The sequence below is a fragment of the Chiloscyllium punctatum genome, chromosome 9, assembly GCF_047496795.1.
Source record: "Chiloscyllium punctatum isolate Juve2018m chromosome 9, sChiPun1.3, whole genome shotgun sequence".
NCBI lineage: Eukaryota > Metazoa > Chordata > Chondrichthyes > Orectolobiformes > Hemiscylliidae > Chiloscyllium > Chiloscyllium punctatum.
Genome location: NC_092747.1, coordinates 110,830,497 through 110,857,978, shown reverse-complemented (window position 1 = coordinate 110,857,978; position 27,482 = coordinate 110,830,497). Strand labels below are relative to the sequence as shown.

The 27,482-nt window shown below is 40.3% G+C and overlaps 1 protein-coding gene across 1 annotated transcript in view; it reads right to left on the bottom strand.

The window, feature by feature from the left end:
• Nucleotides 1–27,482, bottom strand: part of pcca (propionyl-CoA carboxylase subunit alpha) — a 372,170-nt gene that overhangs the window by 35,272 nt on the left and 309,416 nt on the right. Inside the window, exon 22 of the mRNA XM_072578057.1 lies at nt 117–257. Coding sequence (XP_072434158.1) covers nt 117–257 — 141 coding nt within the window. The remainder of the gene's footprint in view (nt 1–116; nt 258–27,482) is intronic.

Here is a 27,482-nt window from a genome sequence, read left to right as displayed (position 1 = left end):
AGCTTTGTGGTACAATGAGAGAAACAAAATATTGTAAAGATTAATACATTGGCAATGCACAGTAAGAACAATCATTAAGACCAGCAACAAATGGAAGCTATCATAATGCTGCTTACCCGATCCCCAGGAGCAACACCGATGGTGACAACTGATCCTGGCATTGGTGATATCAAGATATTACTAGTGTCGTCCGTCTCTTTATCAAGCATATACTTATTCAGTTCTGCCGCTAACTTGGTCAATACTTGGACATTGTACTAAAAAGAGAAACAAAAAAGTATTCAGTTGTGCAATTAAAATGATCCAACTTCAATCACTTTCATATCTGTTTGTGTTTGCCCCATTTCTAAAACCCAGTTTACTCAAAAGGCAACTATATTAACTACTGCTAAACAACAAACTAGTACTAGCCTTGGTGAGTGGATTCAAGGCCCATTGACAGACTTGAATACAAGATCTAAGCTGATGCTCCAATGTAGGATGGAGGGATTACTGTACTCTTGGAAGTGCTACCTTTCGGGTGATACGTGCAACTGAGGTCCCACCAGTCCACTTAGGTGGATGTAAATATTCCAACAAGACTGTTTCAAAGAAACAAGAACAGAAACTGCTGGAAAACCTCAGCAGGTCTGGCAGCATCTGTGAAGAGAAATTAGAGTTAACGTTTCTGGTCAGGTGACCTTTTCTCAGAGTGGTCTGCTGTCAGACCTGCTGAGCTTATCCAGCAATTTCTGTTTTTGTTTCTGATTTACAGCATCCACAGTCCTTTTGGTTTCTATTTGAAAGAAGAGCTGCTGCAATTCTTATACTACAGCAGCAACCATACTTTAAAAATACTTTACTGGCTAGAAGACACCCTGGGGTTTTGAAAGGCATGGTAGAGATGCAAATATTTACTGGTCAACATTTTTGCATCGCAGTGTACAGTTGCAAAGGTGGGTGTGCATCAAGACACAGAAAAGGAGCCACATTTCCAACTCCAAATTAACCAAACAACATCCTTAGACAGGCAGATTTTGAGACTTATAGCAGAGTGTTCAATATTTGCTGATCCACTATATTAAATTTTAGAATGAAAAGTATTCCATCACCCTATTCATGACTTCAAAAAGCCACAAAGAGCCAGTGAACTTTTACTTTTGAGGTGCAATCACTGTTCAAATGGAGCAGTCAATGTGTGCACAGCAAGATCTCACAAACAGTAATTTTATCATGTCCAGATTGTTATTTTTCAAAGGATAGACAATCATGCAAATTTATTCCAAAATTATCAATATGAAGATTTGTTTAATGGTTACCAGCAGTTCCTTCACATGGTGTAGGATTAGATTCTATGCCTACACATCCCATGCTGTAATTACCAATTTCAGAGATCCTGTGGGAGAAATCAGCCATTCTGTTATAACTCACTGCATAAGAAGAGCTTTCTTCAATACAATTAATTCTGAAATCTTCAAAGAAAAAACTGATGACTCCCTTGTTTTGAATTTTCTCAATTCAGCTCCTTAATAAAAGAGATAAATGACTTTTGCAAGAAAATATACATCTCTGGAGGATTTTTGTTCTGAGGCTGTCATTTGCATAACATGCCCGTAGATGGCAGCAGTCACTGCTTAAGTTTGTTTCAACTCCAATTCATGTGTGAAATGGGACTGAGTAGGAATTGAGGGAAATTACCAAGGAAATGATTTAAACACTGTTATTTACTTCATAATTTCTGTCACTTTTCCCTTTGCTTTTGCCAAAGTATGCATATGTCCTCAGCAACTTCAGCTAGCACAGCATTAAAAGGGTTAACAGAGATCCTGTCCAAGAATAGCAGTACAATTTCTTTGCTGATTCAACAAGAGGCAACCCAGTGTGATTAACAAAGGTTTTACTCCTTTTCTTCCGCCATCCCCTCCCCCCACCGCCTGATCCCACAAGTTGACCCAGCAAGGCTGAAAACATTCTCCTTTCTTCTCTGCCCTTCCTCTGTAAGACTGAGTCTTTACAAAGACCGAAATTGGAGAGGATTTTTAAAAATATAAATGTTGTATTAATTTGATTTTATTTTACTCTTATCCATCTGTTGTTCATGATAATTCATGTGGCCTGGACTGGGAAACCACATTGTAATATGAAAGATCACATTCCGAATCTCATGGAGGTAGTCACTTCTCATTTGTGAGTCACAGAATTAAATCAGAGTGCAGAAGGAATTCATTGCCCCCATCATACCTGAACTACTTCTTTGAAAGAACTATCTAAGTATCAAAGTTGATAGAAATCTCCATTCATTTTCCTGATACCCATGCAATCGTACCCATAAAGCTCTGCTGCTGTTACAGTGTTGTACTGGGAGTAGCAGTGGCTATATTGTGCAAAATAAATACCCAGACAATTTACATCTGATGGTGTTACCCAAGGGATAAATGTTGTCCATGACACCAGGGATATCCTTCCTGATCTTCGTCAAACTAGTGCCATAAAATGAAAGACTTTCATTTTAGCACTTCTCACAACCGCAGGCTGTCTCAAAGGGTTTTACAACCAATGAACTAATTTCGTTACTAGTGGTAGTCCTTGTTACACTGTACAGACAGCCAGCCTGGCATAATTAATCTAATATATTGCTATTGCACCATTGAATTCTATAATTCCAAATGTTAACTCCTGTTGTTGAGTTTTAAGCTATTGAACAGTACCCAAAAGATGCTGGTGTTACAATTATGAAAGTTAAAAAAAAACTATTGTGTTTTAGAATTATATTGTTAGGTGTTTGGTACATGAAGAGGTCATGCGATCTAGTCTGCAGTCTGCCTGACAGTAAGCATGGGTGATTTAATTGCCAGAGATCAAAGGAAGGCATTACTGAAAAGAAGGCGCAATGTATTTACACTTGGAAACAACTGCAATTGTCTCCTGAATTTCCAATACATAGGCTCTGAATCTCCCAAAATCTCAGAAATGTGTTGTAGGTATTGGTGTAAACAGATATGTGATAAATCATTCATTTACTTCTGAGGTGAAAGACAGTTGAGACCAACAATAGTGAATTAGTACTTGTATCTGAATACAATGTACATGTGTTTCATGTTGCCATGGGGGAGTGAGAAAAATAAACTTTGTGATCAGGTTACAGGCTTCCGTACAAATCAATGAATATCATAGACGAACAGAAGCAGTTCGGTGTGGTCAGCAGAGACAAAAGACTGCTTGGTTTTATGAGCTGAATGCAAGGTGTGATTGTCTCTCATCAAACAGCAGGTTGTAATCATCTAAGGATTCCAGGGGATTCAATCTCGCATGGCTAGGTGGAAGAGATTTGTCTGAACAGCTTTACTACCAATGCTGGATTTACAGAACTCTCTGAAAACTGAGGAAAGCACCTGGGAAGTCATGGAAAGTTTCTACTTGGTGCAATGGGGACATAGCAATCCATTGGAAGCTGGGAGCACCATTAGACTATTTGCTAAAATGTCTGTACCTGCATGGAGAGAGCAATGGGTGATTGGAATAAATGGGAGATATCACATTCTGTAGCTTAAAACTTAAGCTTCCCACGCAAGCACGTAAGGTTTAGTCAATAGTGCTTTTAGATATTTGTTCCAAAGCAAGTTTTAAAATGTGAAATTCACCTCATTCTTTTAGCTGTCAGCTGAGAGTTTGAGGCTCTTTTTGAAAATTTTAGGCGTCTTCGGGGATTTGTTTTCCAGTGATTGCGTAGGTCTCCTGGTTCTGTCTTTTAAAGGTCTTTCATTAACTTTACTTTATTAGATATGAAACACATGAGCAGTTTTCCTAAATGAAATGTGTGTTTGCATTTAACTGTAATTGAACTACGCTGACTGTAATGCTAAACTGCAATATCTCTTGGCAGGTTCCGCATACTGAGGGCCAACAGCCGAGTTGAGTTGAACAAAGTTTCAATTTCAGCCTCAAATAAATCACTGGCTGTACGGCACTGACAGCAAATCTGCAAAATTATGTTCCTTTCAAATGTTGTCAAACCACAATTTAAAACTATCTTCTCATCCAAATACTGCCCTTGGTTTTTCCTTAAGTAGAATGAGAGCAGAATGTACAGACAATATTTCTGTAAGCTATTGGTGCGTGAATGGAATGAGCTGCCTGAGGAAGTGGTGAAGGCTGGTACAATTGCAACATTTAAAAGGCATCTGGATGGGTATACGAGTAGGAAGGGTTTAGAGGGACATGGGCCAGGTGCTGGCAGGTGGGACTAGATTGAATTGGGATATCTGATCGACATGGACATGCTGCACATCTCTATGACTCTATGACTGCTAAACCTAAAGCTTCCAGCATATAGGAACTAAATTTAGTTCACTTACAGTGAATGGGCAGGAAATTCATCGTTCATATCTTAATTTTTCAGAGCTTGGGTCAACTTGGGCTTCATAATGTAACTTCCTGAGTCAAACGGTCATCAGTTCAAGTTCTATTCCAGATGCTTGAGCAGGTTATCTAAGCTGACACCCAGAGCGTTGTACGCTGAGGTGGGTATTGCAGATGTTGGAGATTAGAGTGAAGATTAGTGTGGCGCTGGAAATGCACAGCAGGTCAGGCAGCATCCGAGGAGCAGGAAAATCGACATTTTGGGCATAAGCCCTTCATCAGGAGTCCTTCCCGATGAAGGGCGTTTGCTCGAAATATCGATTTTCCTGCTCCTCGGATGCTGCCTGACCTGCTATGCTTTTCCAGTACCACTCTAATCTTGTCCCAGATCGTTGTGCTGAGGGAGTTCTGAAATCAAACCAAGGTCCTGTCAACCTTCTCAGGTGGCCATGAAAGATCTCATGGCCAGTATTTTGAAGAAGAGTAGAAGAATTATCCTTATGTCCAAGCCAATATTTATCCTTTAATTAGCATCACAAAAACAGAACATGGGGCCATTATCATAATGCTTTTGCTGGGAATTTGCTGTGTGCAAACGAGCTGCTATATTTTTCAACATTACAACTATGATTGCACTTCTAAAATAGATCGGATCTATTCAACAAATAACAGTTCGTATAAGTATTTACTGTAATTTTATCCAGCACAAAGCCATTAAACATTGCACAATCTTTTAATTTCAAATTGAATTGCATTAAGTATACTTTCTGGTTTAAATCTTGAAATCCTGCCGAATAACAAACAAATATCTTCTTCAGCTCAAAGGTGAAGTCAACTGTGGCTAAGGTAGTTATAAAGTTAAATCTGTTGATGAATAACACAGGTAAGTTTGTTCATCAACAATGGAATTGGTGAGTGACACATGAATCCTTAAAAATACCTGATGTTTGTAAGTTAGCTTCATTGCACATAGTCATATAGAAGTACAGCACGGAAAAAGATCCTTCAGTCTAACCCGTCCATGCCAACCAGATATCCTAACCTAATCTAGTCCCATTTACCAGAACTTGGCCCATATCCTTCAAAACCCTTCCTATTTCATATACCCATCCAGATGCCTTTTAAATGTAATTGTACCAGCCTCCACCACTTCCTCTGGCAGCTCATCCCATATACGCACCACCCTCTGTGTGAAGAAGTTGCCCCTTAGGTCCCTTTTAAATCTTTCCCCACTCACCCTAAATCTATGGCTCTAGTCATGGACTCTCTTCACCCCCCCTCAACCCCTGCGGAAAAGACCTTGTCTATTATCCATGCCCCTCATGACTTTATAAACCTCTATAATTGCACACTAAAATTGCACACAATATTCTAAACGTGGCCTAACCAATGTCCTGTACAGCTGCAACATGATCTATAATCAATGCTCTGACCAATAAAGGAAAGAATACCAAACTCCTTCTTCACTATCCTATCTACCTGCGATTCCACTTTCAAGGAACTATGAACCTGCACTCCAAGGTTCTTTGTTTAGCAACACTCCCTAGGACCTTAGCAATAACTGTATAAGTCCTACCCTGATTTGCCTTTCTAGAATGCAGTGCTTCACATTTAAGTAAATTAAACTCCATCTGCCACTCCTCGGCCCACTGGCCCATCTGATCTAGATCCCATTGTACGCTGAGGTAACCTCCTTCGCTGTCCACTACACCTCCAATTTTGGTGTCATCTGCAAACTTACTAACTATACCTCCTACATTCACATCCAAATCATTGATATTTATGACGAAAAGCAGTGGACTCAGCACCGATCCTTGAGGCACTTCACTGGTCATAGGCTCCAGTCTGAAAAACAACCCTCCATCACCACCCTCTGTCTTCTACCTTCGAGCCAGTTCTGCATCCAAATGTCACATGCTCTAGCTGCTGATGTGACAAATCTGTGCTTCTCTAATTCAGGATGACGAAAGCATGTTCCCAAAAAGAGCAAAATCTCAAACTTAATTCTTAAAGAGAGGTAAATGCTTGAACTTAATTACACATCCTTAAATTTTGGTCAGAACATAATATTTGCTCCAAAAGAAAATACTTTGTTAATTAAAGCTGCACAGGGTGACACTTCCTTTATGTTACATAATTTAGCCACTAGCATGCTGCAGTGCTAGAAATGACAGGAATTGCAAATCATCTGAATTATGTAACTATCCTCCCTGACTGTTGTTTGCGAGAGAAATAATCCTGCTTTTATCAGTTGGTCAACTTGAATGAATGAAAGGCTTTATTGCCACATGTATTTTGGAGTAAGAATACAGTAAAAAGCTTTCATTTGTTATAAAACTTAAGTGACATTGGATCATTTAAGAAGGAAAAAAATATAGCTTAAAGAGAGTCCATCGGTTCTGAACCAGCTCACGACCACCAATGACGCCTGCACTGTAATCCCTCCGCCAATGCTTCATCACTGTGTACAGCGGATGCAATCCTTCTTACCAGGGTGAAGGATTCAATAATGAGAGGTCATGCTTTCAAGGAGAGAGGTGAAAAGTTTAAGGGGGATGCACACGGCATGTACTTCACGCAGAGGGTTGTAGGTGTCTGGAACGCGTTGCCAGCAGAGGTGGTAGAGGCAGGCATGGTAGATTCATTTAAGATGTGTCTGGATAAATGCATGAGTAGGTGGGGAGCAGAGGGATACAGATGCTTAGGAATTGGGCTACAGGTTTAGACAGTGGATTTGGATCGGCTCAGGCTTGGAGGGCTGTAGGGCATGTTCCTGGGCTGTAAATTGTCTTTGTTCAATGTCGGAGTCTCTGATTCACAAGTATGCCAATACTACTCCGCTATCGCCTCACCGCCTCCAGACTAACCAACACCAGAGTGGGGTCTCTCACAACTGGTTCCACCTTGTCAATGCCCTTCTGCGACCGCTTTGTCACCGCCAGTGCTGGACCTAACCAAAAACAAAGTTGCCGATCCTCAGGCACCATCTTTTGCCGCTGGGCCCACCTCATTGAAGTCGGCTCTGCTCTTGTAGCAGCTAGCGATTCCAATGCCTGACCTGGAAAGGTGAGTTAGGGCTCACTTGAGGTCTTTGCTGGGCCCACTCTTTTCCACAGTGGCTCGCTCTCCTTCACTCTGGGCCCGCTTGATGTCCGCACTGGGCCCACTCAAGGTTCACGCACTGGTCCCGCTCAATATCTTTTGGTCATGCATTGTGTTTCCTAGACTTTGGGATGCAGTAATATAGCATCAATTGCATTTCAATTAAGTAAATACATCTAGAATTAAAATAAATTGGCATCAGTAATGATGGCTCTGAAATTATCAGGCTGTTGTGAAAACCCATCTGCTTCCCTAACATCCTTTATATAAGGAAATTGGCCATTCTTATTTCGTCTGGCCTGTACATTAACTCCTCTCTAAAATGCATGAGCAAACCATTCTGTTGAATCCAAAGTGGTGATTCACCACCACCACCATCTTCTCAAGTCCCTGGCATAAATGCCAACTCCTTGGCTAGCACAGTAATACCAGTATATATTCTGGTTGAAGTCAGTCCAATAGCCTATGCTCACTAATTATATCCAAGTTGGTCAAAACCTTCTTGCTAAGCACTTTGAACTTGTTTCTCTCTGAGATCAATCGTGCCTTCTTTGTGCTCTTTACTGTATTCCCGGTGACCCCAAATCTTAGTGCTGTCAGCAGCTCCAGAGGAAGGAACATCCTTCCACCAGGGGACAGAGGTCCAACTCTCCACCCATTTAGCCTGCTTGCAGCACAATTCAATTGTGGGGTGGGCTACATCGCAGTCTGTCACTAGTTATTGATTTCTGGGAGGAGGGGGCAGCTGCAGCAGTCTGCCCACCCATAATAGTCTGTCCCAGGTGTGTAACAGGCTGCTAATTCATTGCAAACAATTCAAACTTGTTCAAATATACTCGACCGTCAATACGGTAAAGCTTGCTTTTCTGGACATCCTAAAATTAGTTACAGCCTATGAAATTCTTTAAAAATTATTGCTCTAAATAAAAAACACATCAGTCAATTTACCCATTGAAAGTTCCCACAAATCTCAATGAAATAATGGCCAGATTATCTGTTAATCATGATATTAGCTGAAGGATAAATAGATATTGTTAGATTTAATTTTGAAATATTGAAGTCAGATTTGAAATGAGATTCTATAAAATGTGAGAGTGATGGCTCGTTAGGTCGCACTCTTGCCTTTGAATCAGATATTTGTGGGTTCAAATACCACACCAGAACTTGAGCACAAAATCCAGGCAAACCTTCTAGTGCTGGACTGTGAGAATGTGGTGATCATGAAAGGTGCTATGTAAATGCATTTCGCTTCTTTAAAGATGATTTACTGTCACATTTGGAGCTGTAGACAGGTATGGAATTGTTTTATCATAGAATGCCTGCAGTGTAGAAACAGGCCCTTCAGCCCAATAAGTCCACACCAACCCTCTGAAGACTAACCCACCCAGACCCATTCCCCGACCCTGTTACTCTACATTTACCCTGACTAATGCAAGTAACCTACATACCCCTGAACACTATGGGCAATTTAGCTTGGCCAATTCACCTAACCTGCACACCTTTGGACTGTGGGAGGGAACCCATGCAGATACAGGGAAAATGTGCAAACTCCACACAGTCACCGTGCCACCCCTTTGAAAGCTATTAAAATGACATTACCTAGAGACTTGGATGGTTTGGTAATCTGTTCTATAAGATTACAAATCATTTGAAGCTCATTTATTTATTGAACTGCCTTTTTGTCATTTTGTTCAATGTTGGGGATTCTAATCCTTGATGTAATTACATATCTCCATGCACTGAAATATTTCCCTGTAATATTTTCCATGTGACAGTGTCATCTTGAACTTTTCATGAGCGTAAATGTTCTTTTTTTTAGAACCAATCAAAGGGTGGCACAGTGGTTCAGTGGTTAGCACTGCTGCCTCACAGCACCAGGGTCCAGGTTCAATTCCAGCCTTGGGTGACTTTCTGTGTGGAGTTTGCACATTCTCCCAGTGTCTGCGTGGGTTTCCTCCAGGTGCTCTGGTTTCCTCCCACAGTCCAAAGATGTGCAGGTCAGGTGAATTGGCCATGCTAAATTGCACATAGTGACAGGTGCATTAGTCAGAGGGAAATGGGTCTGGGTGGGTTACTCTTCGGAGGTTCGGTGTGGACTGGTTGGGCCGAAGGGCCTGTTTCCACACTGTAGGAAATCTAATCTAATTTATCACCACACATATTCTGTATTGTGTCAAATGGAAGAGATTCTGAAGATTTTCTTAAGATTCTATTTTGCATGATCATAGCAACAACAGATCAGGTGCAATCATTATTTGCAGTAAAAATTTCTGAAGTATTAGTGACAACAACGCTAATAACTTTCGCCACAACTGAAGGACAATGTTGACAATGTATAGTTCTTTACCTGTACCATCTTCCATAAAGCCAACCTATTTGAAGAAGCCTTTGGTCACCTATCCAAATCCCAGAACTGTTATGAGTGCAGAAGGAGACCAATGAACCCATTGGGTCTGAACTGGCTTTTAACTTTGTGCCAATCACCTGCCTTCTCCCCATAAACTTCCTTTGCACATAGTTTCTATTTAAATAATAATCCAAAGCTCTCTTGAATGCCACAATTTAACCTGCATTAACCACAATTTCAGTTAGTGCATCCCAAACCCTAATTACTTGTTGTTTCAAAAAGCTCTTATTCACCTTGCATTTGGTTCTTTTACAAAATACTTCATAGCTGTCTCCTCTGGTTCTTGACCCATTTACATGTGTGAACAGTTTCTCCCTATTCACCCTGTTCAGACTTTTCATGATATTGAAACTTTCTATTAAAAAAAGTATCTGTTTCTTAAATATATTCAGTGACCTGCCCTCCACATCCTCTAGTAGAAATGCTTCCTCACTGTCATCATTGTCTCAGTTCTCAATGGCTTATCCTGTATTGTGAGGCTGCGTCCCCTGGTTCTATACTCCCCAATCAGGGAAAATGTTCTCCCTGCATCTCGTCTGGCCAGCCTGTTCGAATTGCACATGGCTCTATGTTTCAATCAGATCCCCTTTCACTCTTCTTAACTCCAGCGAATATAGGCCCAGTAACACCAATCTCCCATCATGTTCTGTCATTCCCAGCATCAGACAAGTGAACCCCTGCTGCACTTCCTCTATGTTAAGTAAATCCAGGTAGAGAGACCAATATTGCACACACAATACTCCAGATGCAGTCTTACGATGCTCCATATAAATGTAGTAAGGCATCCCTACTTCTGATTCCTCTTGCAATGAAGATCAACATCCCATTTGCCTTCCTAATTGCTTGCCGCACTTCTGGTTTACTTTCATTCTGGATTAGTGGTGCTGGAAGAGCACAGCAGTTCAGGCAGCATCCAAGTAGCTTCGAAATTGACATTTCGGGCAAAAGCCCTTCATCAGGAATAAAGGCAGTGAGCCTGAAGCGTGGAGAGATAAGCTAGAGGAGGGTGGGGGTGGGGAGAAAGTAGCATAGAGTACAATGGGTGAGTGGGGGAGGGGATGAAGGTGATAGGTCAAGGAGGAGAGGGTGGAGTGGATAGGTGGAAAAGAAGATAGGCAGGTAGGACAAGTCCAGACAAGTTATGGGGATAGTTACTGAACTGGAAGTTGCTGCCTCAACTGCTGTGCTCTTCCAGCACCACTAATCCAGAATCTGGTTTCCAGCATCTGCAGTCATTGTTTTTACCTGGTTTACTTTCATTGGCTAGTGTACAAGGACAGAGAGATCCCTTTGTGCATTCACATTTCCCAATCCACCACCCTTCAAATAATACTGCCTTTATGTTTTTTCACACCCAAGTATATAACTTCACATTGATCCACGTATCATTACATCTGCCATGTGTTTGCGTACACACTCAATTAGTCTAGATCACCCCAAAGTCCCCTTGCAAACGTCTCACAACTCACACTCCCATCTAGTTTTATGATCAAGCAAAGTTGAAGCCACTGGCTTTGATTCCCTCATTAAAGTCATTTATATATGTCATAAAAAGATGGGGCCTAAACACTGATCCCTGTGGACTAGTAATCTGCCACTGGAAAAAGACATTTTTAAGTAGATTGTGGAATGTGTTGCATTAGACACTAGCCTTTCGCATTTGGGAATTGTGTTCAAATCCAAGCTGCACTAACAAAATGAGAAGCCTCTGCTTACTGTTGGAAAAGCCTTAACTGAAATGAAGCTGAATACTTCCAGTCAAAATCCTATTGTAAATGGCATCACAATGCTGACTTCCTGAGATTCCTTCATACCTGAAGTGGAACTATTCATGCAAAGTTTTTCTATTGTATTCACATTCTTCTGTTAATGTGGCATGCAGACCCTGTATACAATACTCCTGCTGAGGTTAAATCAGTGTTTTATAGAAGTTTATCATAAACTCCCTGCTCTTGGGCTCAATGCTCTTCCATGAAACCTAGAGTACCATATTCTTTATTAATGGCTCTCTCCCTCTGTCCTGCCACTTTTAATATACATCCAAGTTTTTCTGCTCCCGCCAACCCTTTATAGCATACCATATCTCCACATTCTTTATTCCAAATGCATTATCATACACTTCTCCACATTCACCTTCAATTGCTATCTACCTGCCCATTCCACCAATTTGTCAATGTCTTTTTGAAGTTTCACACTGCCCCACTACACAGTTAACAATTCTCTGAAGTTTTATGTCATCCCCAAACTACCAAGATCTGGATCATTTATATGTTTCTGGAAAACAAGGGTCCCAAAACCAACCTCTGGTCAATTTCACTGCAAACATCTTCCAGCCCAAAGAAATACCTTTAAATATTACACTCTGTTTCCTAGCCCTCAGCAAATGTCAATTTCATTTCATGATCTATATCCTTCCTAGGTCCCGCACTGCACTGTATCGAATGACTTTTGAGCTCCACGTACACACAGATCAACAAACTTCCCCTCAACATTCCTCAAATAAAAGGAAAATAGTACAAATACCGGAAATCTTATATAACAGCAGAAGGTTGTGCTGGAGCTCAGCGGGTCCTGATCTGACCTAGTCCCATTTGCCAGCATTTGGCTCATATCCCTCTAATCAAGGGGGCATAGCTTTAAATTAAGGGGGGGTAGATATAGGACTGATGTTAGGGGTAGGTTCTTCACTCAGCGAGTCGTAAGTTCATGGAATGCCCTGCCAGTAGCAGTAGTGGACTCTCCCTCTTTATGGGTATTTAAGCGGGCATTGGATAGGTATATGGAGGATAGTGGGTTAGTGTAGGTTAGGTGGGCTTTGATCGGCGCAACATCGAGGGCCGAAGGGCCTGTACTGCGCTGTATTCTTCTATGTTCTATGTTCTATGTAATTCATATTCTATTCATATACCCATCCAGTTGCCTTTTAAATGTTGTAATTGTATCAGCTTCCACCACTTCCTCTGGCAGCTTGTTCTATACGCGCACCATGCTCTGCATGAAAAAGTTACCCCTCAGGCCCTTTTTAAATCTTTCTCTTCTCACCTTGAACCTATGCCCTCTAGTTTTGGACTCTCCACTCTAGGAAAAAGACCTTGGCTATTCACCCTATCCATGCCCCTCCTGATTTTATAAACCTCTACAAGGTCACTGCTCAGCCTCCAATGCAGCAGGGAAAAAAAACCCCAGCCTATTCAGCCTCTCCTTCAAATTCAAACCCTCCAACCCCAGCAACATCCTTGAAAATCGTTTTTGCATCCTCTCAAGTTCAACAACATCCTATGTATAGAAGGGCAAACAGAATTGTACACAGTATTCTAAAAGTGGCCTCCGCAGTATGACTTCCCAACTTCTAGACTCAATGCACTGACCAATGGTGGCAAGCATGCGAAACGCCTTCTTCACTACCCTGTCTACCTGTGTCTCCACCTACAAGGAACTTTGAACCTGCATCCTTAGGTCTCTTTATCCAGCATCACTCTCCAGGGAACTACCATTAAATGTAGAAGTCCTGTGCAGATTTGCCTTACCAAAATGGAACACTTCACATTTATCTAAATTAAACTCCATTTGCCTTTGCTCGGTCCCTTGGCCCATCTGATCAAGGTCATGTTGTACTCTGGAGATAATCCTCTTCACTGTCCACTAAACCACCTATTTGGGGTCATCTGCTAACTTATTAACCGTACTTCCTATATTCACAACCAAAACAGTGGACCCAGCACCAATCCTTGTGACCCCACTGGTCACAAGCCTCTCATTTAAAAAGCAACCCTCTCCCTTGGTCTCCTGCACTCAAGCCAATTTTATGCTGACATCATCAACCATTCTGGGCCGGAAACACCTTCCTTTCTGTAAAGCAAACATCTTCATAAAGTTCCTGGTATTAAGCATTTCAATCTCCTGATCCTTCTTGGAATGTAGCACAAGAAAACAAGTTGTGCTGAGAATGAGATCTGGGAAGCATAGAAAAGATCGCTGTCAAATTGAAAGTTAAGCTAAGAATCAAGCGAGTTGTTGCAAGGCAAGATCAGTGCCTAATACAATCAGAATGGTCAAGGCAGATTGAGAGAGGCTGTAAATGAGTGCGATTGTGGTTTGCCTACTGTATCATGGTGAAGAAAGATGGATCTGTACACATCGCCTATAATTTTAACATCACATCAATCCAATGCAGTGTACTGAGCAGTATCCTTTGCCTTTAATCAAGTTGCAGGACTAGCCAGCTTTTCAGTAGAATTCGCGATAACCAAGTATGTCTCCAGATGACTACTGATCCTGTGTCACAGAAATACTTAATGATTCTAACATAAAGAACAATTCAAATTAAAAAGAGTTTCATTTGGAATCACATCTGTACCTCACAGTCATAGAGTCATCGAGATATACAGCACAGAATCAGACCATTCAGTCCAATTCGTTCATGCCGACCAAATATTCCAACCTAATCTAGTCCCATTTGCCTAGCAATTAGCCCCATTCCTCAACCCTTCCTATTCATATACCCATCCAGATGCCTTTTAACTGTTGGAATTGTACAAGCCTCCACCAATTCCTCTGGCAGCTCATTCCATACAAGCACCACCCTCTGAGTGAAAAAGTTGCCCCTTAGGTCCCTTTTATATCTTTCACCTCTCACCCTGAACCTATGCCCTCTAGTTCTGGACTCTTCCACCCCAGGGAAAAGACCTTGTCTGCTTATCCTATCCATGCCCCTCATAATTTTATAAACCTCTATAAAGTCACGCCTCAGCCTCCGACGCTCCAGGGAAAACAGCCCCAGCCTGTTCAGCCTCTCCCTGTAGCTCAGATCCTCCAATCCTGGCAACATCCTTGTAAATCTTTTCTGAACCCTTTCAAGTTTCACAACATCCTTCCGATAGGAAGGAGACAAGAATTGCACCGTTTTTTCCAACATGTCATGAATCATATTTTCAGTGGATTGGGAGGAGTCCAATGTTACCTCAATGATATCTTCATCATGGAGAGAAAAGAAAAAGAGCATCTCCAGAATTTACTCTGCAGGGACTTGAAGATTACGGCCTAGAGGAAGTGAATTTTCAAGGTGGCAAATAGGGTGTCAATCAAGTGAGCTCATTGTCCTGAAGGTGTTGAGGCAAGGATGCCAACTCAATATCCTTGGATATAGGGTTTTCAGGCAGGATAGAGCAGGAGATTAAAAATAAATTTAACTGGAAAAGAGTCAATCACAGCTGACAGGAAGGACGACATACTAAATTAAGAATTAAATGTGGCTACATGGGTTAAGTTCAGAAACAATAAAGGGGTAACCACACTGTAAATTGTGTACTCCAGACCCGTAGTTGAAGAGTGTTAGGGGGCAAATATGTTGACAATTTTTGAGTGCCAAAACAATAGGGCAATAACAATGCAGAAATATCAAGTGTGAAAGGTATAAATGGTACAAAATTCTTCTACTGCCACTGAAGAGATGTTTTTTAGTTAGCAAATAAAAGGCTAACTTACAAAATGAAGCTGACGCAGATCGACGAAATAGCAGTGGACGACCACTTTGGAGACAGTGATCACAATACAGTTAGATTGAGCATCAGTAAGGAAAGGGACAAAAGTCAGAACAAGAGTAAAAGATCTAAACTGGGGGGAGGCAAACTTTACCAAGATGAGGGATGATCTGGCAAAGGTGCACTGGTTACAGCTGTCAGTGTAAATCTGTGGGAGGTCTCCAAACGTAAGTTTCTATGGGCACAGTGTAAACAAATGTGGTCCTGCCACATCCATGTTCCCTAGTCATCCAGAAGCATTAGGCCAAGACAGAAAATGCAGAAAAACAAAATTAATGACACCCTCAAAAAAATAATATTTGGAAAGCTTAAAGGAGCAGAGAAAGTACAGCGAGTTGTACCCAGGTTGACAGAGTTTTTAAGAAGGCATACGGTGTATTGGCTTTTATTGGTGGAGGGATTGAGTTCTGGAACCATGAGATCATGCTGCAGATGTACAAAACTCTGGTGCAGCCACAATTGGAGTACTGCGTATAGATCTGGTCACCACATTATAGGAAGGATGTGGAAGCTTTGGAAAGGGTTCAGAGGAGACTTACTAGGATGTTGCCTGGTATGGAGGGAAGGTCTTACAAGGAAAGGCTGAGGACTTGAGACAGTTTTTGTCAGAGAGAAGAAGGTTGAGAGGTGACTTAATTGGAGACATATAAGATAATGAGAGGGTTAGATAGGTTGGACAGTGAGAGCCTTTTTCCTCAGGTGGCAATGGCTAGCACGAGGTGACATAGCTTTAAATTGAGGGATGATAGACATAGCACAGAAGTTAGAGGTAGTTACTTTATTCAGAGAGTGGTAGGGGAGTGGAACACTGCCTGCAACAGTAGTAGACTCACCAACTTTAAGGGCTTTTAAATGGTCATTGGATAAACATATGGATGAAAATGGAATACTGTAGGTTATTTGGGCTTTGGATTGGTTCCGCAGGTCAGCGCAACATTGAGTGCGGTGTCACAAAACATGGAACGGGTCCCACAATATGAATCTGGGCTTTGGTCCTCACAACAACTAGGTAGCAAACTGTCCTTCTGAGACTGTCTATTTTCAGATTTCCTTTTAAAAGTTTCAGTTTCAAGGGTATTTAGGGATGTCACATTGCCAGCAAAACCGACATCCCAATAATGAATTTTGTTAAAATTTGAACACAGGATGATTAGTCCGGGCCCTTGGTTTACTAGTCTCTACTGTATTGAGAACATGATTTAGGATGGCATATTTTCCTCCTTAAAGACTGTCAGATGGATTTTTACAATGAATGATTGCTGTCTGCTCATCAGAACTGAGACAGTTTCATTTTCAAGTTTTGGGAAAAAAAAGTATTTAATTGTAAATATGTCATTATTGCAACAGATAGGTATTTTTGTTGATTTCCAATGCATACTATCACAAGCATTTCTGAAGCACTCTCAGCAATATTAATTTTCCCCTTCTTTTCACATTCAGTGTCTATATAAAGTAAACCTTGAGGCAACCAGCTCGACCGTAAGTTACACGCAATATGCAGCTCCCTTTAGATTGCCAGACAAAACTATCTAATGTAATTATGTGACATTTCTGATTTTTTTCATACTGGCTATGCTAGTACGTCTTCTTAAGTGAGATTGTCCAATCTTTGTCAATTATGGGTGGTTTTGTGCTGCGCGACTGCTTGGAACCAAGATTGATGTTACTGAAGCTCATTTTATTTAAGAAAAAGTGTGTGGCATCATCACCTCAAAAGGTGAACTGGACTGAAGCAACAGCCAGTAAATCTGCACTCTTACATTTCCCACATTTCTAACATCCTCAGTTTTTAAAATCAAATCCACAAAAAAAAATCTGGCCACTCGACTCAACTGACCTACAGTACTGTTTGCTTTCTAGACAGGTTTCCTCCAACCTCAATTCATCTCTCCTTATCCGTACATCCACCTACTCCTCTCAACCTCATTTACTTACCTCCACTCAAATGTATCAATGCTATTCACCTCAAACACTTGTCACGGTGAGTTCTACTTTCTCTCGCCTCTCTAGATAAAAGAAGTATCCCCCGAACTTGGTGCTGAACTTTGAATCTGGTGTCAAATCAATAAGATCTCTACATATCCAACAACAGTAATATCATTATGCAGAGTATGCAATCAAGAATCACAGGAAGTGAAATGCATGGATGAATCATAACCTTTCGCTGTATTTTAGATAAAGCAAAATGAATAATTCAGACAAGCACATGGGATTAAAGTATCAAATGGAATATTACAAATGAACTTCCAAGAAATCCTTAAAAACTTGTGAACCCTTTTAAATTATAATGAGGAAAATTGACATTTCATAAATATGAATTAGTTTTCAGGGCTAGAGAGGTTACTGATAAGAGACAATTAACCCAATTACAAGTAACTGAATAAAGCTTATTTTTTGAAAGATTCATACACTGAACATAATAGCATAAAAAGGTCAGATACTTGTCAGTTCAGTGTTTTTTAATTGATTATAGTCTGCAGTCCATCAAGAAAACACCATATGAGGAAATGTAAACTTTTGGATTTCCACATTTAACTGCGAACGTGCAGAATCCAGACATTGCTGAAAACCTCAGGAGGTGCAAACACAGCAAACACTGATGGCTTTGCTGTCATTATAATAATATGGAGTGTAATATGGAGAGTATGGTGAACTCAGCCCGGACAATCACAAAGGCCAACCTCCCATCTACAGAATCCATCTACCAGGCCAGCTGTCAAGGAAAGGCCACCAGCATTCTCAAAGATCCATCCCACCCTGGCAATGTTTTTCTACAACCTCCACCATCGGGGAGAAGGTACAGGAGCCTGAACACACGCACCCGCCGGTTTCAAAACAGTTTCTACTCGACTGTTGTTAGAATACTGAATGGACTCACAAACTTAGCATGCACCTGTACCTGTGTTTTGGATTTTGCCACTGTTTACCTATTATTTACTTACCTATGCTAGTTAACCATGTGATCTGCCTGTGTTGCTCCCAAAACTAAGCTTTTCACTGTGCCTTGGTACACATTGACAATAAATTGAATTCAATTCAATGAAACTTAGGCCGATAACATTTTATTCAAATAGAATGTGGTATTTTGAATACATACAATATTACTGATAGCAAAGGGAGGAAATCTTACCTGAACAAAGCAAAGAAAACTGCAGGTAAAGTGACAATTAATCCTAGTTGAACATCAAGGCACACTCTCTCCACAATCTAATTTTAAATTGGCCCATTGAACTGAAGCAATTGTTATAAATGTATAAATCTCTCTTTCTCCTCTATAAGAAATTACAAAGCCGATGCATGTGCATGAAATAAGTGGTGAACTGGGTACAACTGGAAGGCTGTGAGGATGTGTACAGCTGCAATCACTGGAGCAGCCTGTTAGCATAATGCTTTGACAACTCCATCAGTGAAATCTCAAGGTAGCTGTCAATCACAATGCATCATTTAATCCAACAACACTCTAAGGAGTTCTGGATAAACCACATGACAGCACATCTACAGCTCTATTTATAGACATGCCCAGTTGTTTAGCACTGCTGTTGTAATTAGAACAAAGCTACAGGTTTGAATATATTCAGATGTCGTGTTTCTTTCCTCTTCTGTGTTTCTGCATACTGTGATCTTCTTTTACTGCATTATGCAAAATTCAAAAGTCTGCATTTCATTCAGTCAATATGAGCACACAGCACCTCAGTTGCAGCTATCTCAGTTTGATGAATTGTGCAGCATAGAAAGATAGATCCACTTCACATTAACCAGCAGATGAATCAGGGCAAACACTTATTTTAATTCCAAAGAAGTGAAAACAGTGGCTGGGGTATTTAGCATAGCCTTTACTGCAGAGTACATTGCTAATTGTGCACCATTATCTCTAAACTGCTTGCTTTGTTATATTAATCACAGTGCTAATTGATGTAAAGAAAGAGATATAGCCACAGGCAAGAAAGCATATGAATGAGAAGCAAAGATGGCGGAGAAAGAATTATCAAGCAAAACCATATACAGAGAGACTCTCCTTTGAAAAACTTCCTTTTTACCATAAGTGATACTTCACTGACTGACATACTAACTGCATGCAGAAAATTAATTTAGCTTCCTTTACATTCTTCAACACATTCTTCAAACTTCTGGACCAGTGTTGAAGAAGAAACAAAAGCAACACACTGACTAAAGATTCCTGACTTGTAGATACGCACTGAAAAAACATTACAATACAGAAGGAGGACACTTAGCCCATTGCATTTATGTTGACGGTCCAACTGAAAAACTCACTTAGAGCCATTTTCCTGCCTGAACTACCCTCGTCCAATAACCTTCTGTATTGTTCATGTTAAGTAATTGTATAATCTGTATTTGAATGCCTCAATTGAATACCAAATATATTACCAAAACAATAAGATAGATAATACAAAACTACAAGATCAAAAGAAATAAAATAAAATTTGAGGTAAAACTTGCAAGTAATATCAAGGTGGACAGAAAGAGCTTCTTGAAATATATTAAAAAGAAGAGAAAGGCCAAAGTTAACATAGGCTTCTAAAAGAATGAGGCTGGGGCAATAATAATGGAAAACCAGAAAAGTGACAGGAGTTGAAAAAAAAACTTCATATCAGTATTCAGAATAGAAGACATTAAGAGCATTCCAAATTACTACATAATCAAGGGGCAAGAGGAGAGGAAATAAATTCAGTAACCATCACCTGAGAAACATTGCTCGGGAAACTATTGGAGCTAAAGACCAATGAGTTTCCTAGACCTGATGCATCCTCAGATGTTAAAGGAAATACCTACACAAATAGTGGATGCGCTTGTAGTAATCTTCGAAGAATCCTTAGATTCTGTAAAAGTCCCAGAAGATCGAAAAACTGACAATGATATTCAATAAGGGAAGGCAATTTTTAAAAAAGTAACTATAGGCCAGTTATAGTGCCATGTCTGTTATTGGAAAATCTATTATAAAGGGTGCAACAGCACAGCATTTAAAAATACATAATATATACGTTAACATGTGATATTTTGTCAGCATGACTTCACAATGAGAAAATCAAGCCTGACAAATTAAAACTTCTTTTCAATTTTTTATTCGTCTATTTTTGTAATCATCCTTTCCAGGTATGTTATTAAACAACTCTGGAGCAGGTGGGACTTGAACCCAGGCCTCCCAGTCCTAGAGTAGGGACACGACTGTGACATCACAGATGGGCCCCCTGAGTTTATTAGAATTCTTTGAGGAAGTTACCAGCAGGATTGAGAAAGGGCAAGCAGAGGATGTCATACATTTTGCTTCTCAGAAGGCATTTGATAAGGCAGCATACAGTAGACTACTTAATAAGATGAGTTGGATGATTTGGAGATGCCGGTGTTGGACTGGGGTGTATAAAGTTAAAAATCACACAACACCAGGTTATAGTCCAACAGGTTTACATTAGATTACATTAGATTAGATTACATTACAGTGTGGAAACAGGCCCTTCGGCCCAACAAGTCCACACCGACCCGCCAAAGCGTAACCCACCCATATCCCTACATTTACCCCTTACCTAACATTACAGGAAATTTAGCATGGCCAATTCACCTGACTTGCACATCTTTGGACTGTAGGAGGAAACCGGAGCACCCGGAGGAAACCCACGCAGACACGGGGAGAACGTGCAAACTCCACACAGTCAGTCGCCTGAGGCGGGAATTGAACCCGGGTCTCTGGCGCTGTGAGGCAGCAGTGCTAACCACTGTGCCACCGTGCCGCCCATAATTTAGCTTTCGGAGTGCCGCTCCTTCATGAACCACCTGATGAAGGAGCAGCACTCCGAAAGCTAGTGCTTCCAATTAAACCTGTTGGACTATAACCTGGTGTTGTTTGATTTTTAACTTAATAAGATGAGGTCATTGTATTGGAGGTAGTAACATTAGCACAGGTAGAGGATTGTCTAACTAACTGAAGACAGAGAGTTGGGATAAGGGGGCATTTTCAGAATAGAAACCAAGAACCAGTGGAGTGCCACAATGTCTAGCGCAGGGTGACAATTATTTACAATATATAGGAATGACTTGGATGAGAAAAGTAAATCTACTATAGCCATGTTTGTAGTTGACTCAAAAATAGGTGTGAAGGCAAGTGGTGACAAGGACAAACAGTCGACAGAGGAATTTCAGCAGATTTAATGAGTGGCAAAAAAAATTGGCAAATGGAATATACTATTGGAAAATGGAAATTATGCACGATGGCACAAGGAATACAGGAGGTGAATATTAAATAAACCAGACAGTCGAGCACAGACGAATTTGGCAGTCCTTGTGCAAAAATCACAAAAAGCTAGCATGTAAATTCAGCAGGGAACAGGGAAGGTAAATTTAATGCTAACCATAATTTCAAAGGGAATGGAATATACAAATAAGAAAGTCTTGCTAAAACAAAACAAGTCACTATTCAGACTGCAGCTGAAATATTGTGAACAGTTTTGGGCCCCTTAACTAAGGAAAGGTATATTGGCATTGGAGACAGCCTGGAGAACATTCTGATGGCTGATCCTGGGAACTGTCTTTTAAGGAGAGGTGTAGTAGGTTTGACCCCGTGTACTCGGTGGAATTTAAAAGAATGAGGTGACCTTATTGAAACAGACAAGATTCTTAGGGAAACTAATAGAGTAGATATTGGGAAATTGTTTGTGTGTGTTTGGAAGAGTCGAGGACCAGATAGCATAATCTGGGAAAAAGGCATTTCCCTTTTAAGACAGAAATGAAGTGGAATTTCTTCTTTCAGAGGGTAGTGAATTTGTGGGATTCTTTACCCTAGAAGGCTGTCAAGGCTGAGTCAGTAAATACATTCGAGGGTGAGATATTTCAATCAATAAGGAAATTAAGGATTTTGGGAAAAGGGCAGGAAAGTAGATCTGAGGATGATCAGATCAGCCATGATCTCATTGAATGAAGAACAGACTTCTCATTCCTGATGAAGGGCTTTTGCCCGAAATGTTGATTTTCCTGCTCCTCGGATGTTGCCTGACCTGCTGTGCTTAACCAGCACCACTCTAATCTACACCCTTGATGGGTTGAATAGCCAACTCCAATGTCTCATGGTTAAATAAAATATATCACAAAATACAAACATATGAAGGATTAATATTTTCAGACACTTTTTTACTCCTTCACGGGATGTGACAGTCCAGAATGGAAACATCATCTTTATGTTTAGTTAATCAAATCCTGTAATGATTTAAAAGTTTCTAAAAGGCCACAATTGAGTGCTTACTTTCAATTTAACAGTATGTCCAACTTGCTCCTTGAAATGGTTAATGATAAGACGTTTACATATTCTATGTCTCAGAGCTATACAGTGATAACTGTGTGTGTGAAGGAATTTCATTTACAAGAGCCTTATACAGTGCTTTAAAATGTCTACTCCATGTTTAAAACTCTTTCAAATTAGCTTACTTTTTTTCTGAGCTAATATGCAGCTTACTCAACCCAGAACAGAAAACATCAATAGTTAACAGAACTCACAAAATCAAACACAGAACGAATTGAATCTTTGCAACAAACAAATATTACCAGGACTTTAAAAGGATTCAAAAGAATAAAAAGTTTTCATGGTACAAGCAATATTATATTTCAGTTCAAATTCAGAGAATAAATTTAGACATGTAATTAAAAAAAAGTAGACGGCAGAGAATGTAATGAGTTTAAAAAGTTTGAGGTTCAAATGTGAAATCTTTCAATATTTCAACTGATATTTACTAAAATAAATAAATTCTAACTTTAGTGGACACTTGTCAAATGGCAGAAGATTCCACATCAATGCTATCTCCTAGTGCTAGCTGTGAAAGGTAATAGATTAATCCCCTTAATAAGTCAAATCAACGGTAGAAATGTCTTTTTCCAAAGCTAAAAACCACTCAAATGGAAACAAACGGCAGCAAGATGAACTCATTTTAAATTCCCACAATCAAATCACCCAGGTGTATGGATTGATTCTTGACCGCCAGAAGTAATGAATGTGGTGAAGCCCATTCAAGTACTTTGGCAATTCCATTTTTTCACATGTCCACTTTTCATACTTGCATTCCAAACATCCAGTTGAATGAACGGGTCAGCATCTAATCTGTCAAATTCCCTCAAGATCTTGTGTGCTTCAATAAGATCATCTCTTATTCTTCTAAGATGCACTCCATTTGGAACAAGTAGACCCATAATGCCATTAGGGAGGGAGTTCTAGGATTCTGACCAATAACTCTAAAGGTACGATAATATAATTTCCGAGTCAGGATACTGAGTGGCTTGAAAGGGAATTTGCATGGTGTCCCCATGCATCTGCTGCCCTTGTCTCTCTAGATGATACTGGCCATAGGTTTGGAAGGTGCTACGTCATGATGACTATGTTAGGCTATTTCTTAGCTAGTCTGTGAGACAAATTTTGATCAGGAGGACTTTGCAAGGTCAATAGGGTTGAATTTGCCATTGTTGTTCTCAGTGCCAGGTGGTCTATTCAATTTCATTCCTTTTTGAGACTTTTTTTTAGTAGTTGATACAACTGATTGGCTTGCTAGGCAATTTCAAAGGTCAGTTAAGAGTCCTCCATATTGCTGTGGGCTTAGAGTTGCATGTTTACCAGGCCAGATTGGAAATGGTTTTTCATCCCTAAGGAATATTAATCATGTTAAAGTGTGAAGTTAAAAGCATGTTCTTCCATCCTTGCTAGAGTAAAGGTATTAGATTTGTCACTTTTTAATCGTCTGGAATTACCCCAGCAGCTCAGGAAAATTGAAGGTTATGGTAAGCCCTTCCTTAGCAAACTGGGATGCATGTCCAGTGATATATCAACTGTTCTGCTAATCCAGCATCTCCACTATATCCTGTTGACCAATTTTCACCAGATCAGATACCTCCAACATCTTCATTTCAATTGATAATTTGTCAGCATACAGGCCCGTTCAGGCAAGATTGGCAGATTTTGAAGACACTTGAGAAACAGATAAATTGTCTGGTCGCTATTACTGATAACTTTTTTGTACTAAAGTTTATTTATTGAATGTAAGTTCACCATTTGTTTTAACAATATTTGAATTCATGGCTCTGGATCTTTAGTTAAGGCCCATGGATTGCCCAGCAACATAGCCACTGACTTTGCTATCAAGTCAGCAAAAGCATGAGAATTATGTGTCATCCATAGGAATGATACGTGGCAGTTTCTTCCCTGAAGGATATCAGTGAACAATTGAATCATTACCACAATGAGGGTTCATGATAACACCAGATCATTGATAGACATAGCATAACCCATTTGGCCCATTACTCACATCCTAGATCCTGGTTAGGTTGTCTGGTAACCTAACACACAACCAGCAAATTGCTAGAACAATGTAAGGCCACCAAAAGTAAAACAACATATTTAAAATTATGTACGAGAGATTGAATAGAAAAACATAAATGCAATATTTACGAATAAGCTCAAACACTTTTCATGGAGTTACACAGCAGAGAAACAGACCATTTAGTCCAAACTGACCAGATATCCTAAGCTGATCTAGTCCCATTTGCCAGCATTTGACCCATAGCCCTCTAATCCCTTCCTGTTTATTAACTCATTCAGATGCCTTTTAAATGCTGTGATTTGTACCCACCTCCACCATTTCTTCTGACAGCCCATTCTGTACATGCATCAAAAAGGTTGCCCTTCAAGTCCCTTTTAAAGCTTCCCCTCTCACCTTAAACCTCTGTCCTCTAGAATTTACTCCCATATTCTGGGTAAAAGAGTTTGCCTATCCACCCTATATCCATGACTTTATAAACCTCTATAAGTTCACCCCTCAACCTCCGATGCTCCAGTCTATTCATCCCCTCCCTAGAGCTCAAATCCTCCAATCCCTTCACCACCCTTGTAAATCTTTTCTGAATCCATTCAAGTTTAACAACAGCTTTCCAACTGCAGTGAGATTAGAATTAACAAGAACTCTGAAAGTGGCCTCACCAATGCCCTGGACAGCCGCAACATGACTTCCTAACTCCAACACTTAACCTTCTGACCAAAGAAGGTAAACATGCCAAATGCCTTCTTCACCATCCTGTCTACCTGCGACTCCACTTTCAAAGAACTATGCACCTCAGTGTTTAAGAGCAATCCTTTTTTTACTTATATTAGTAGTCAACTATACATTTGAAATCCTCAAAGTTTTCTTCCTAAAAGGGACAACTGAAACAATTTATTCACATCCTCTTTTGTAGGCAGTAATTCTTGCAGGTGCTTAAGGTGTGGTTAAAATGTGAGCAGCTGACTGGTAGTCAAGACAGGTAATTACATAACAAAAGCAATTTGCTGATATAAATGCTACCTTCACAACATAACAAATAATAATATTCGCAGTCAACAGAAACTTCACTGTACGTGTAATTGTTTCTATAGATGACCTTTGAATCTCATATGCACTTGCTGTGTGAATCCTATTAAGCATAATAGGTATCTGTAAACAATTTCTCTCAGATAGCTTTCAGCATTTATTTCCTTAGCAGCAATTAGCCATTGTGTCCCTAATCCAGGAAGAGAAAGCACAAGTCACTGAGGTCATGGAATTTCCATGGAAAAATATTAACTGCAGACAAAAATCAAGTGAGGCAAATGAAAAACAGAATCATAGAGTCTCGTCAGATGAAATCAAAAACATCCTTTAGAAGTAAATGGCATGTGTGCGCAATATGGACTAAGGCACCTTAGAACACTGGAAATCTGGCCTCAACTCACCCACAAATTACAGAAATCTTCAAGTGTGATCTCAATCAGGTGCTGAAGACTCCTGCAACAGCTGAAAAAATTATGAATGCACAAGATTTGAATTACAAATGCTTGTCATTCGATTCCACTGTACGCAACAAAGGAGCAGTGCAATTCACAAAGAAATTCCACAGAATGATCCAGCATTGTGAGGCTTTTCAGCCTGACACCCCTGTGCTAGATTTAACTCTTCCATTGACACATGACTGTTTAACACGGGGATTGGCAGAATTCCACAAGCTAGAAAGATTCTTAGCTTTAATCATAAGCTTTTGTGTTGACTTTAATGTTCTCAGACAGCAGTGAACTCCTTGAAAAAATAACTGTCTGGTTTGGATGGTGCCAAGTCTCTACATTGCCTTCAATTAGAAGCTAGTCCAATTCCTGACTGAGACAGAGACATATAGAAGGTAGCACTTTTAGAAATAGCACTTAGTCTGTGCAATCCCTTGGACTGATTTCAAGTGCCTAGAGGAGTTTAAAAGGAGTTTTGCAGAGAATTGTTTTTCCCTTATTAGCTTAGAGTTTTTTGCATCTCTGGAGGGGGGCAATGAGAGGAAGAAGGTATCTATTAATGAATCTCCATATCCCTCCCGATTTCTGGAAGTTCCCACTGATGCCACCACCCAACCCTCCCAAACCTTACCTAATTCTGACCTCTTATGCATTCCTATTTAAATTATTCCACTATTGATAGCAGTGCTTTTGGTGGTGGTGGTGGGGGGGGGGGGGGGGGGGGGGAGGTTTGTTTCTTATGTTCACTCAACATTTCTGCCTCTCTCTCCTCTTTTAAGACATATTTTTTATTTTCATTCAGGTGTATGGGTGCCAACGTCTGAACCAGCATTTATTGGCCAACCCTGATTATTTTTGATAAAGTGGGGGGTGAGTTGCGTTCTTGAACTCCTGCAGTGCTTGAGGTGACACAAGAACACTGACAATGCTGTTAGGCAGGGCATGCAGGATTATGACCCTGCAGCAGTGAGGGAGCAATGATATGGCTTCAAGTAAGGATGATGTGACTTGGAGGGTAACTTGGAGAGAAAGGTGTTACTATGTATTTGCTATCCTGCCCTATCTAGGAAGCCGCAAGTTTGGAAGGATTTATTGAGAATGCATGGATACATTGCAGCAGTACATCTTGTAGATAGTACACTCTGCTCCCACTCCATCGATGGTGAAGGGAGTGAATGTTGAAGGTGGTGGATGAGGGTTCAATTTGTCTTGGATGGTGTCAAGATCCAAGAAAAAGGGAAGAAGTCCATCACACTCCTGATTTTTATTCTGTAGATGTCAGGCAGGCATTGAAGAGTCAAGATACAAGTTACTCATA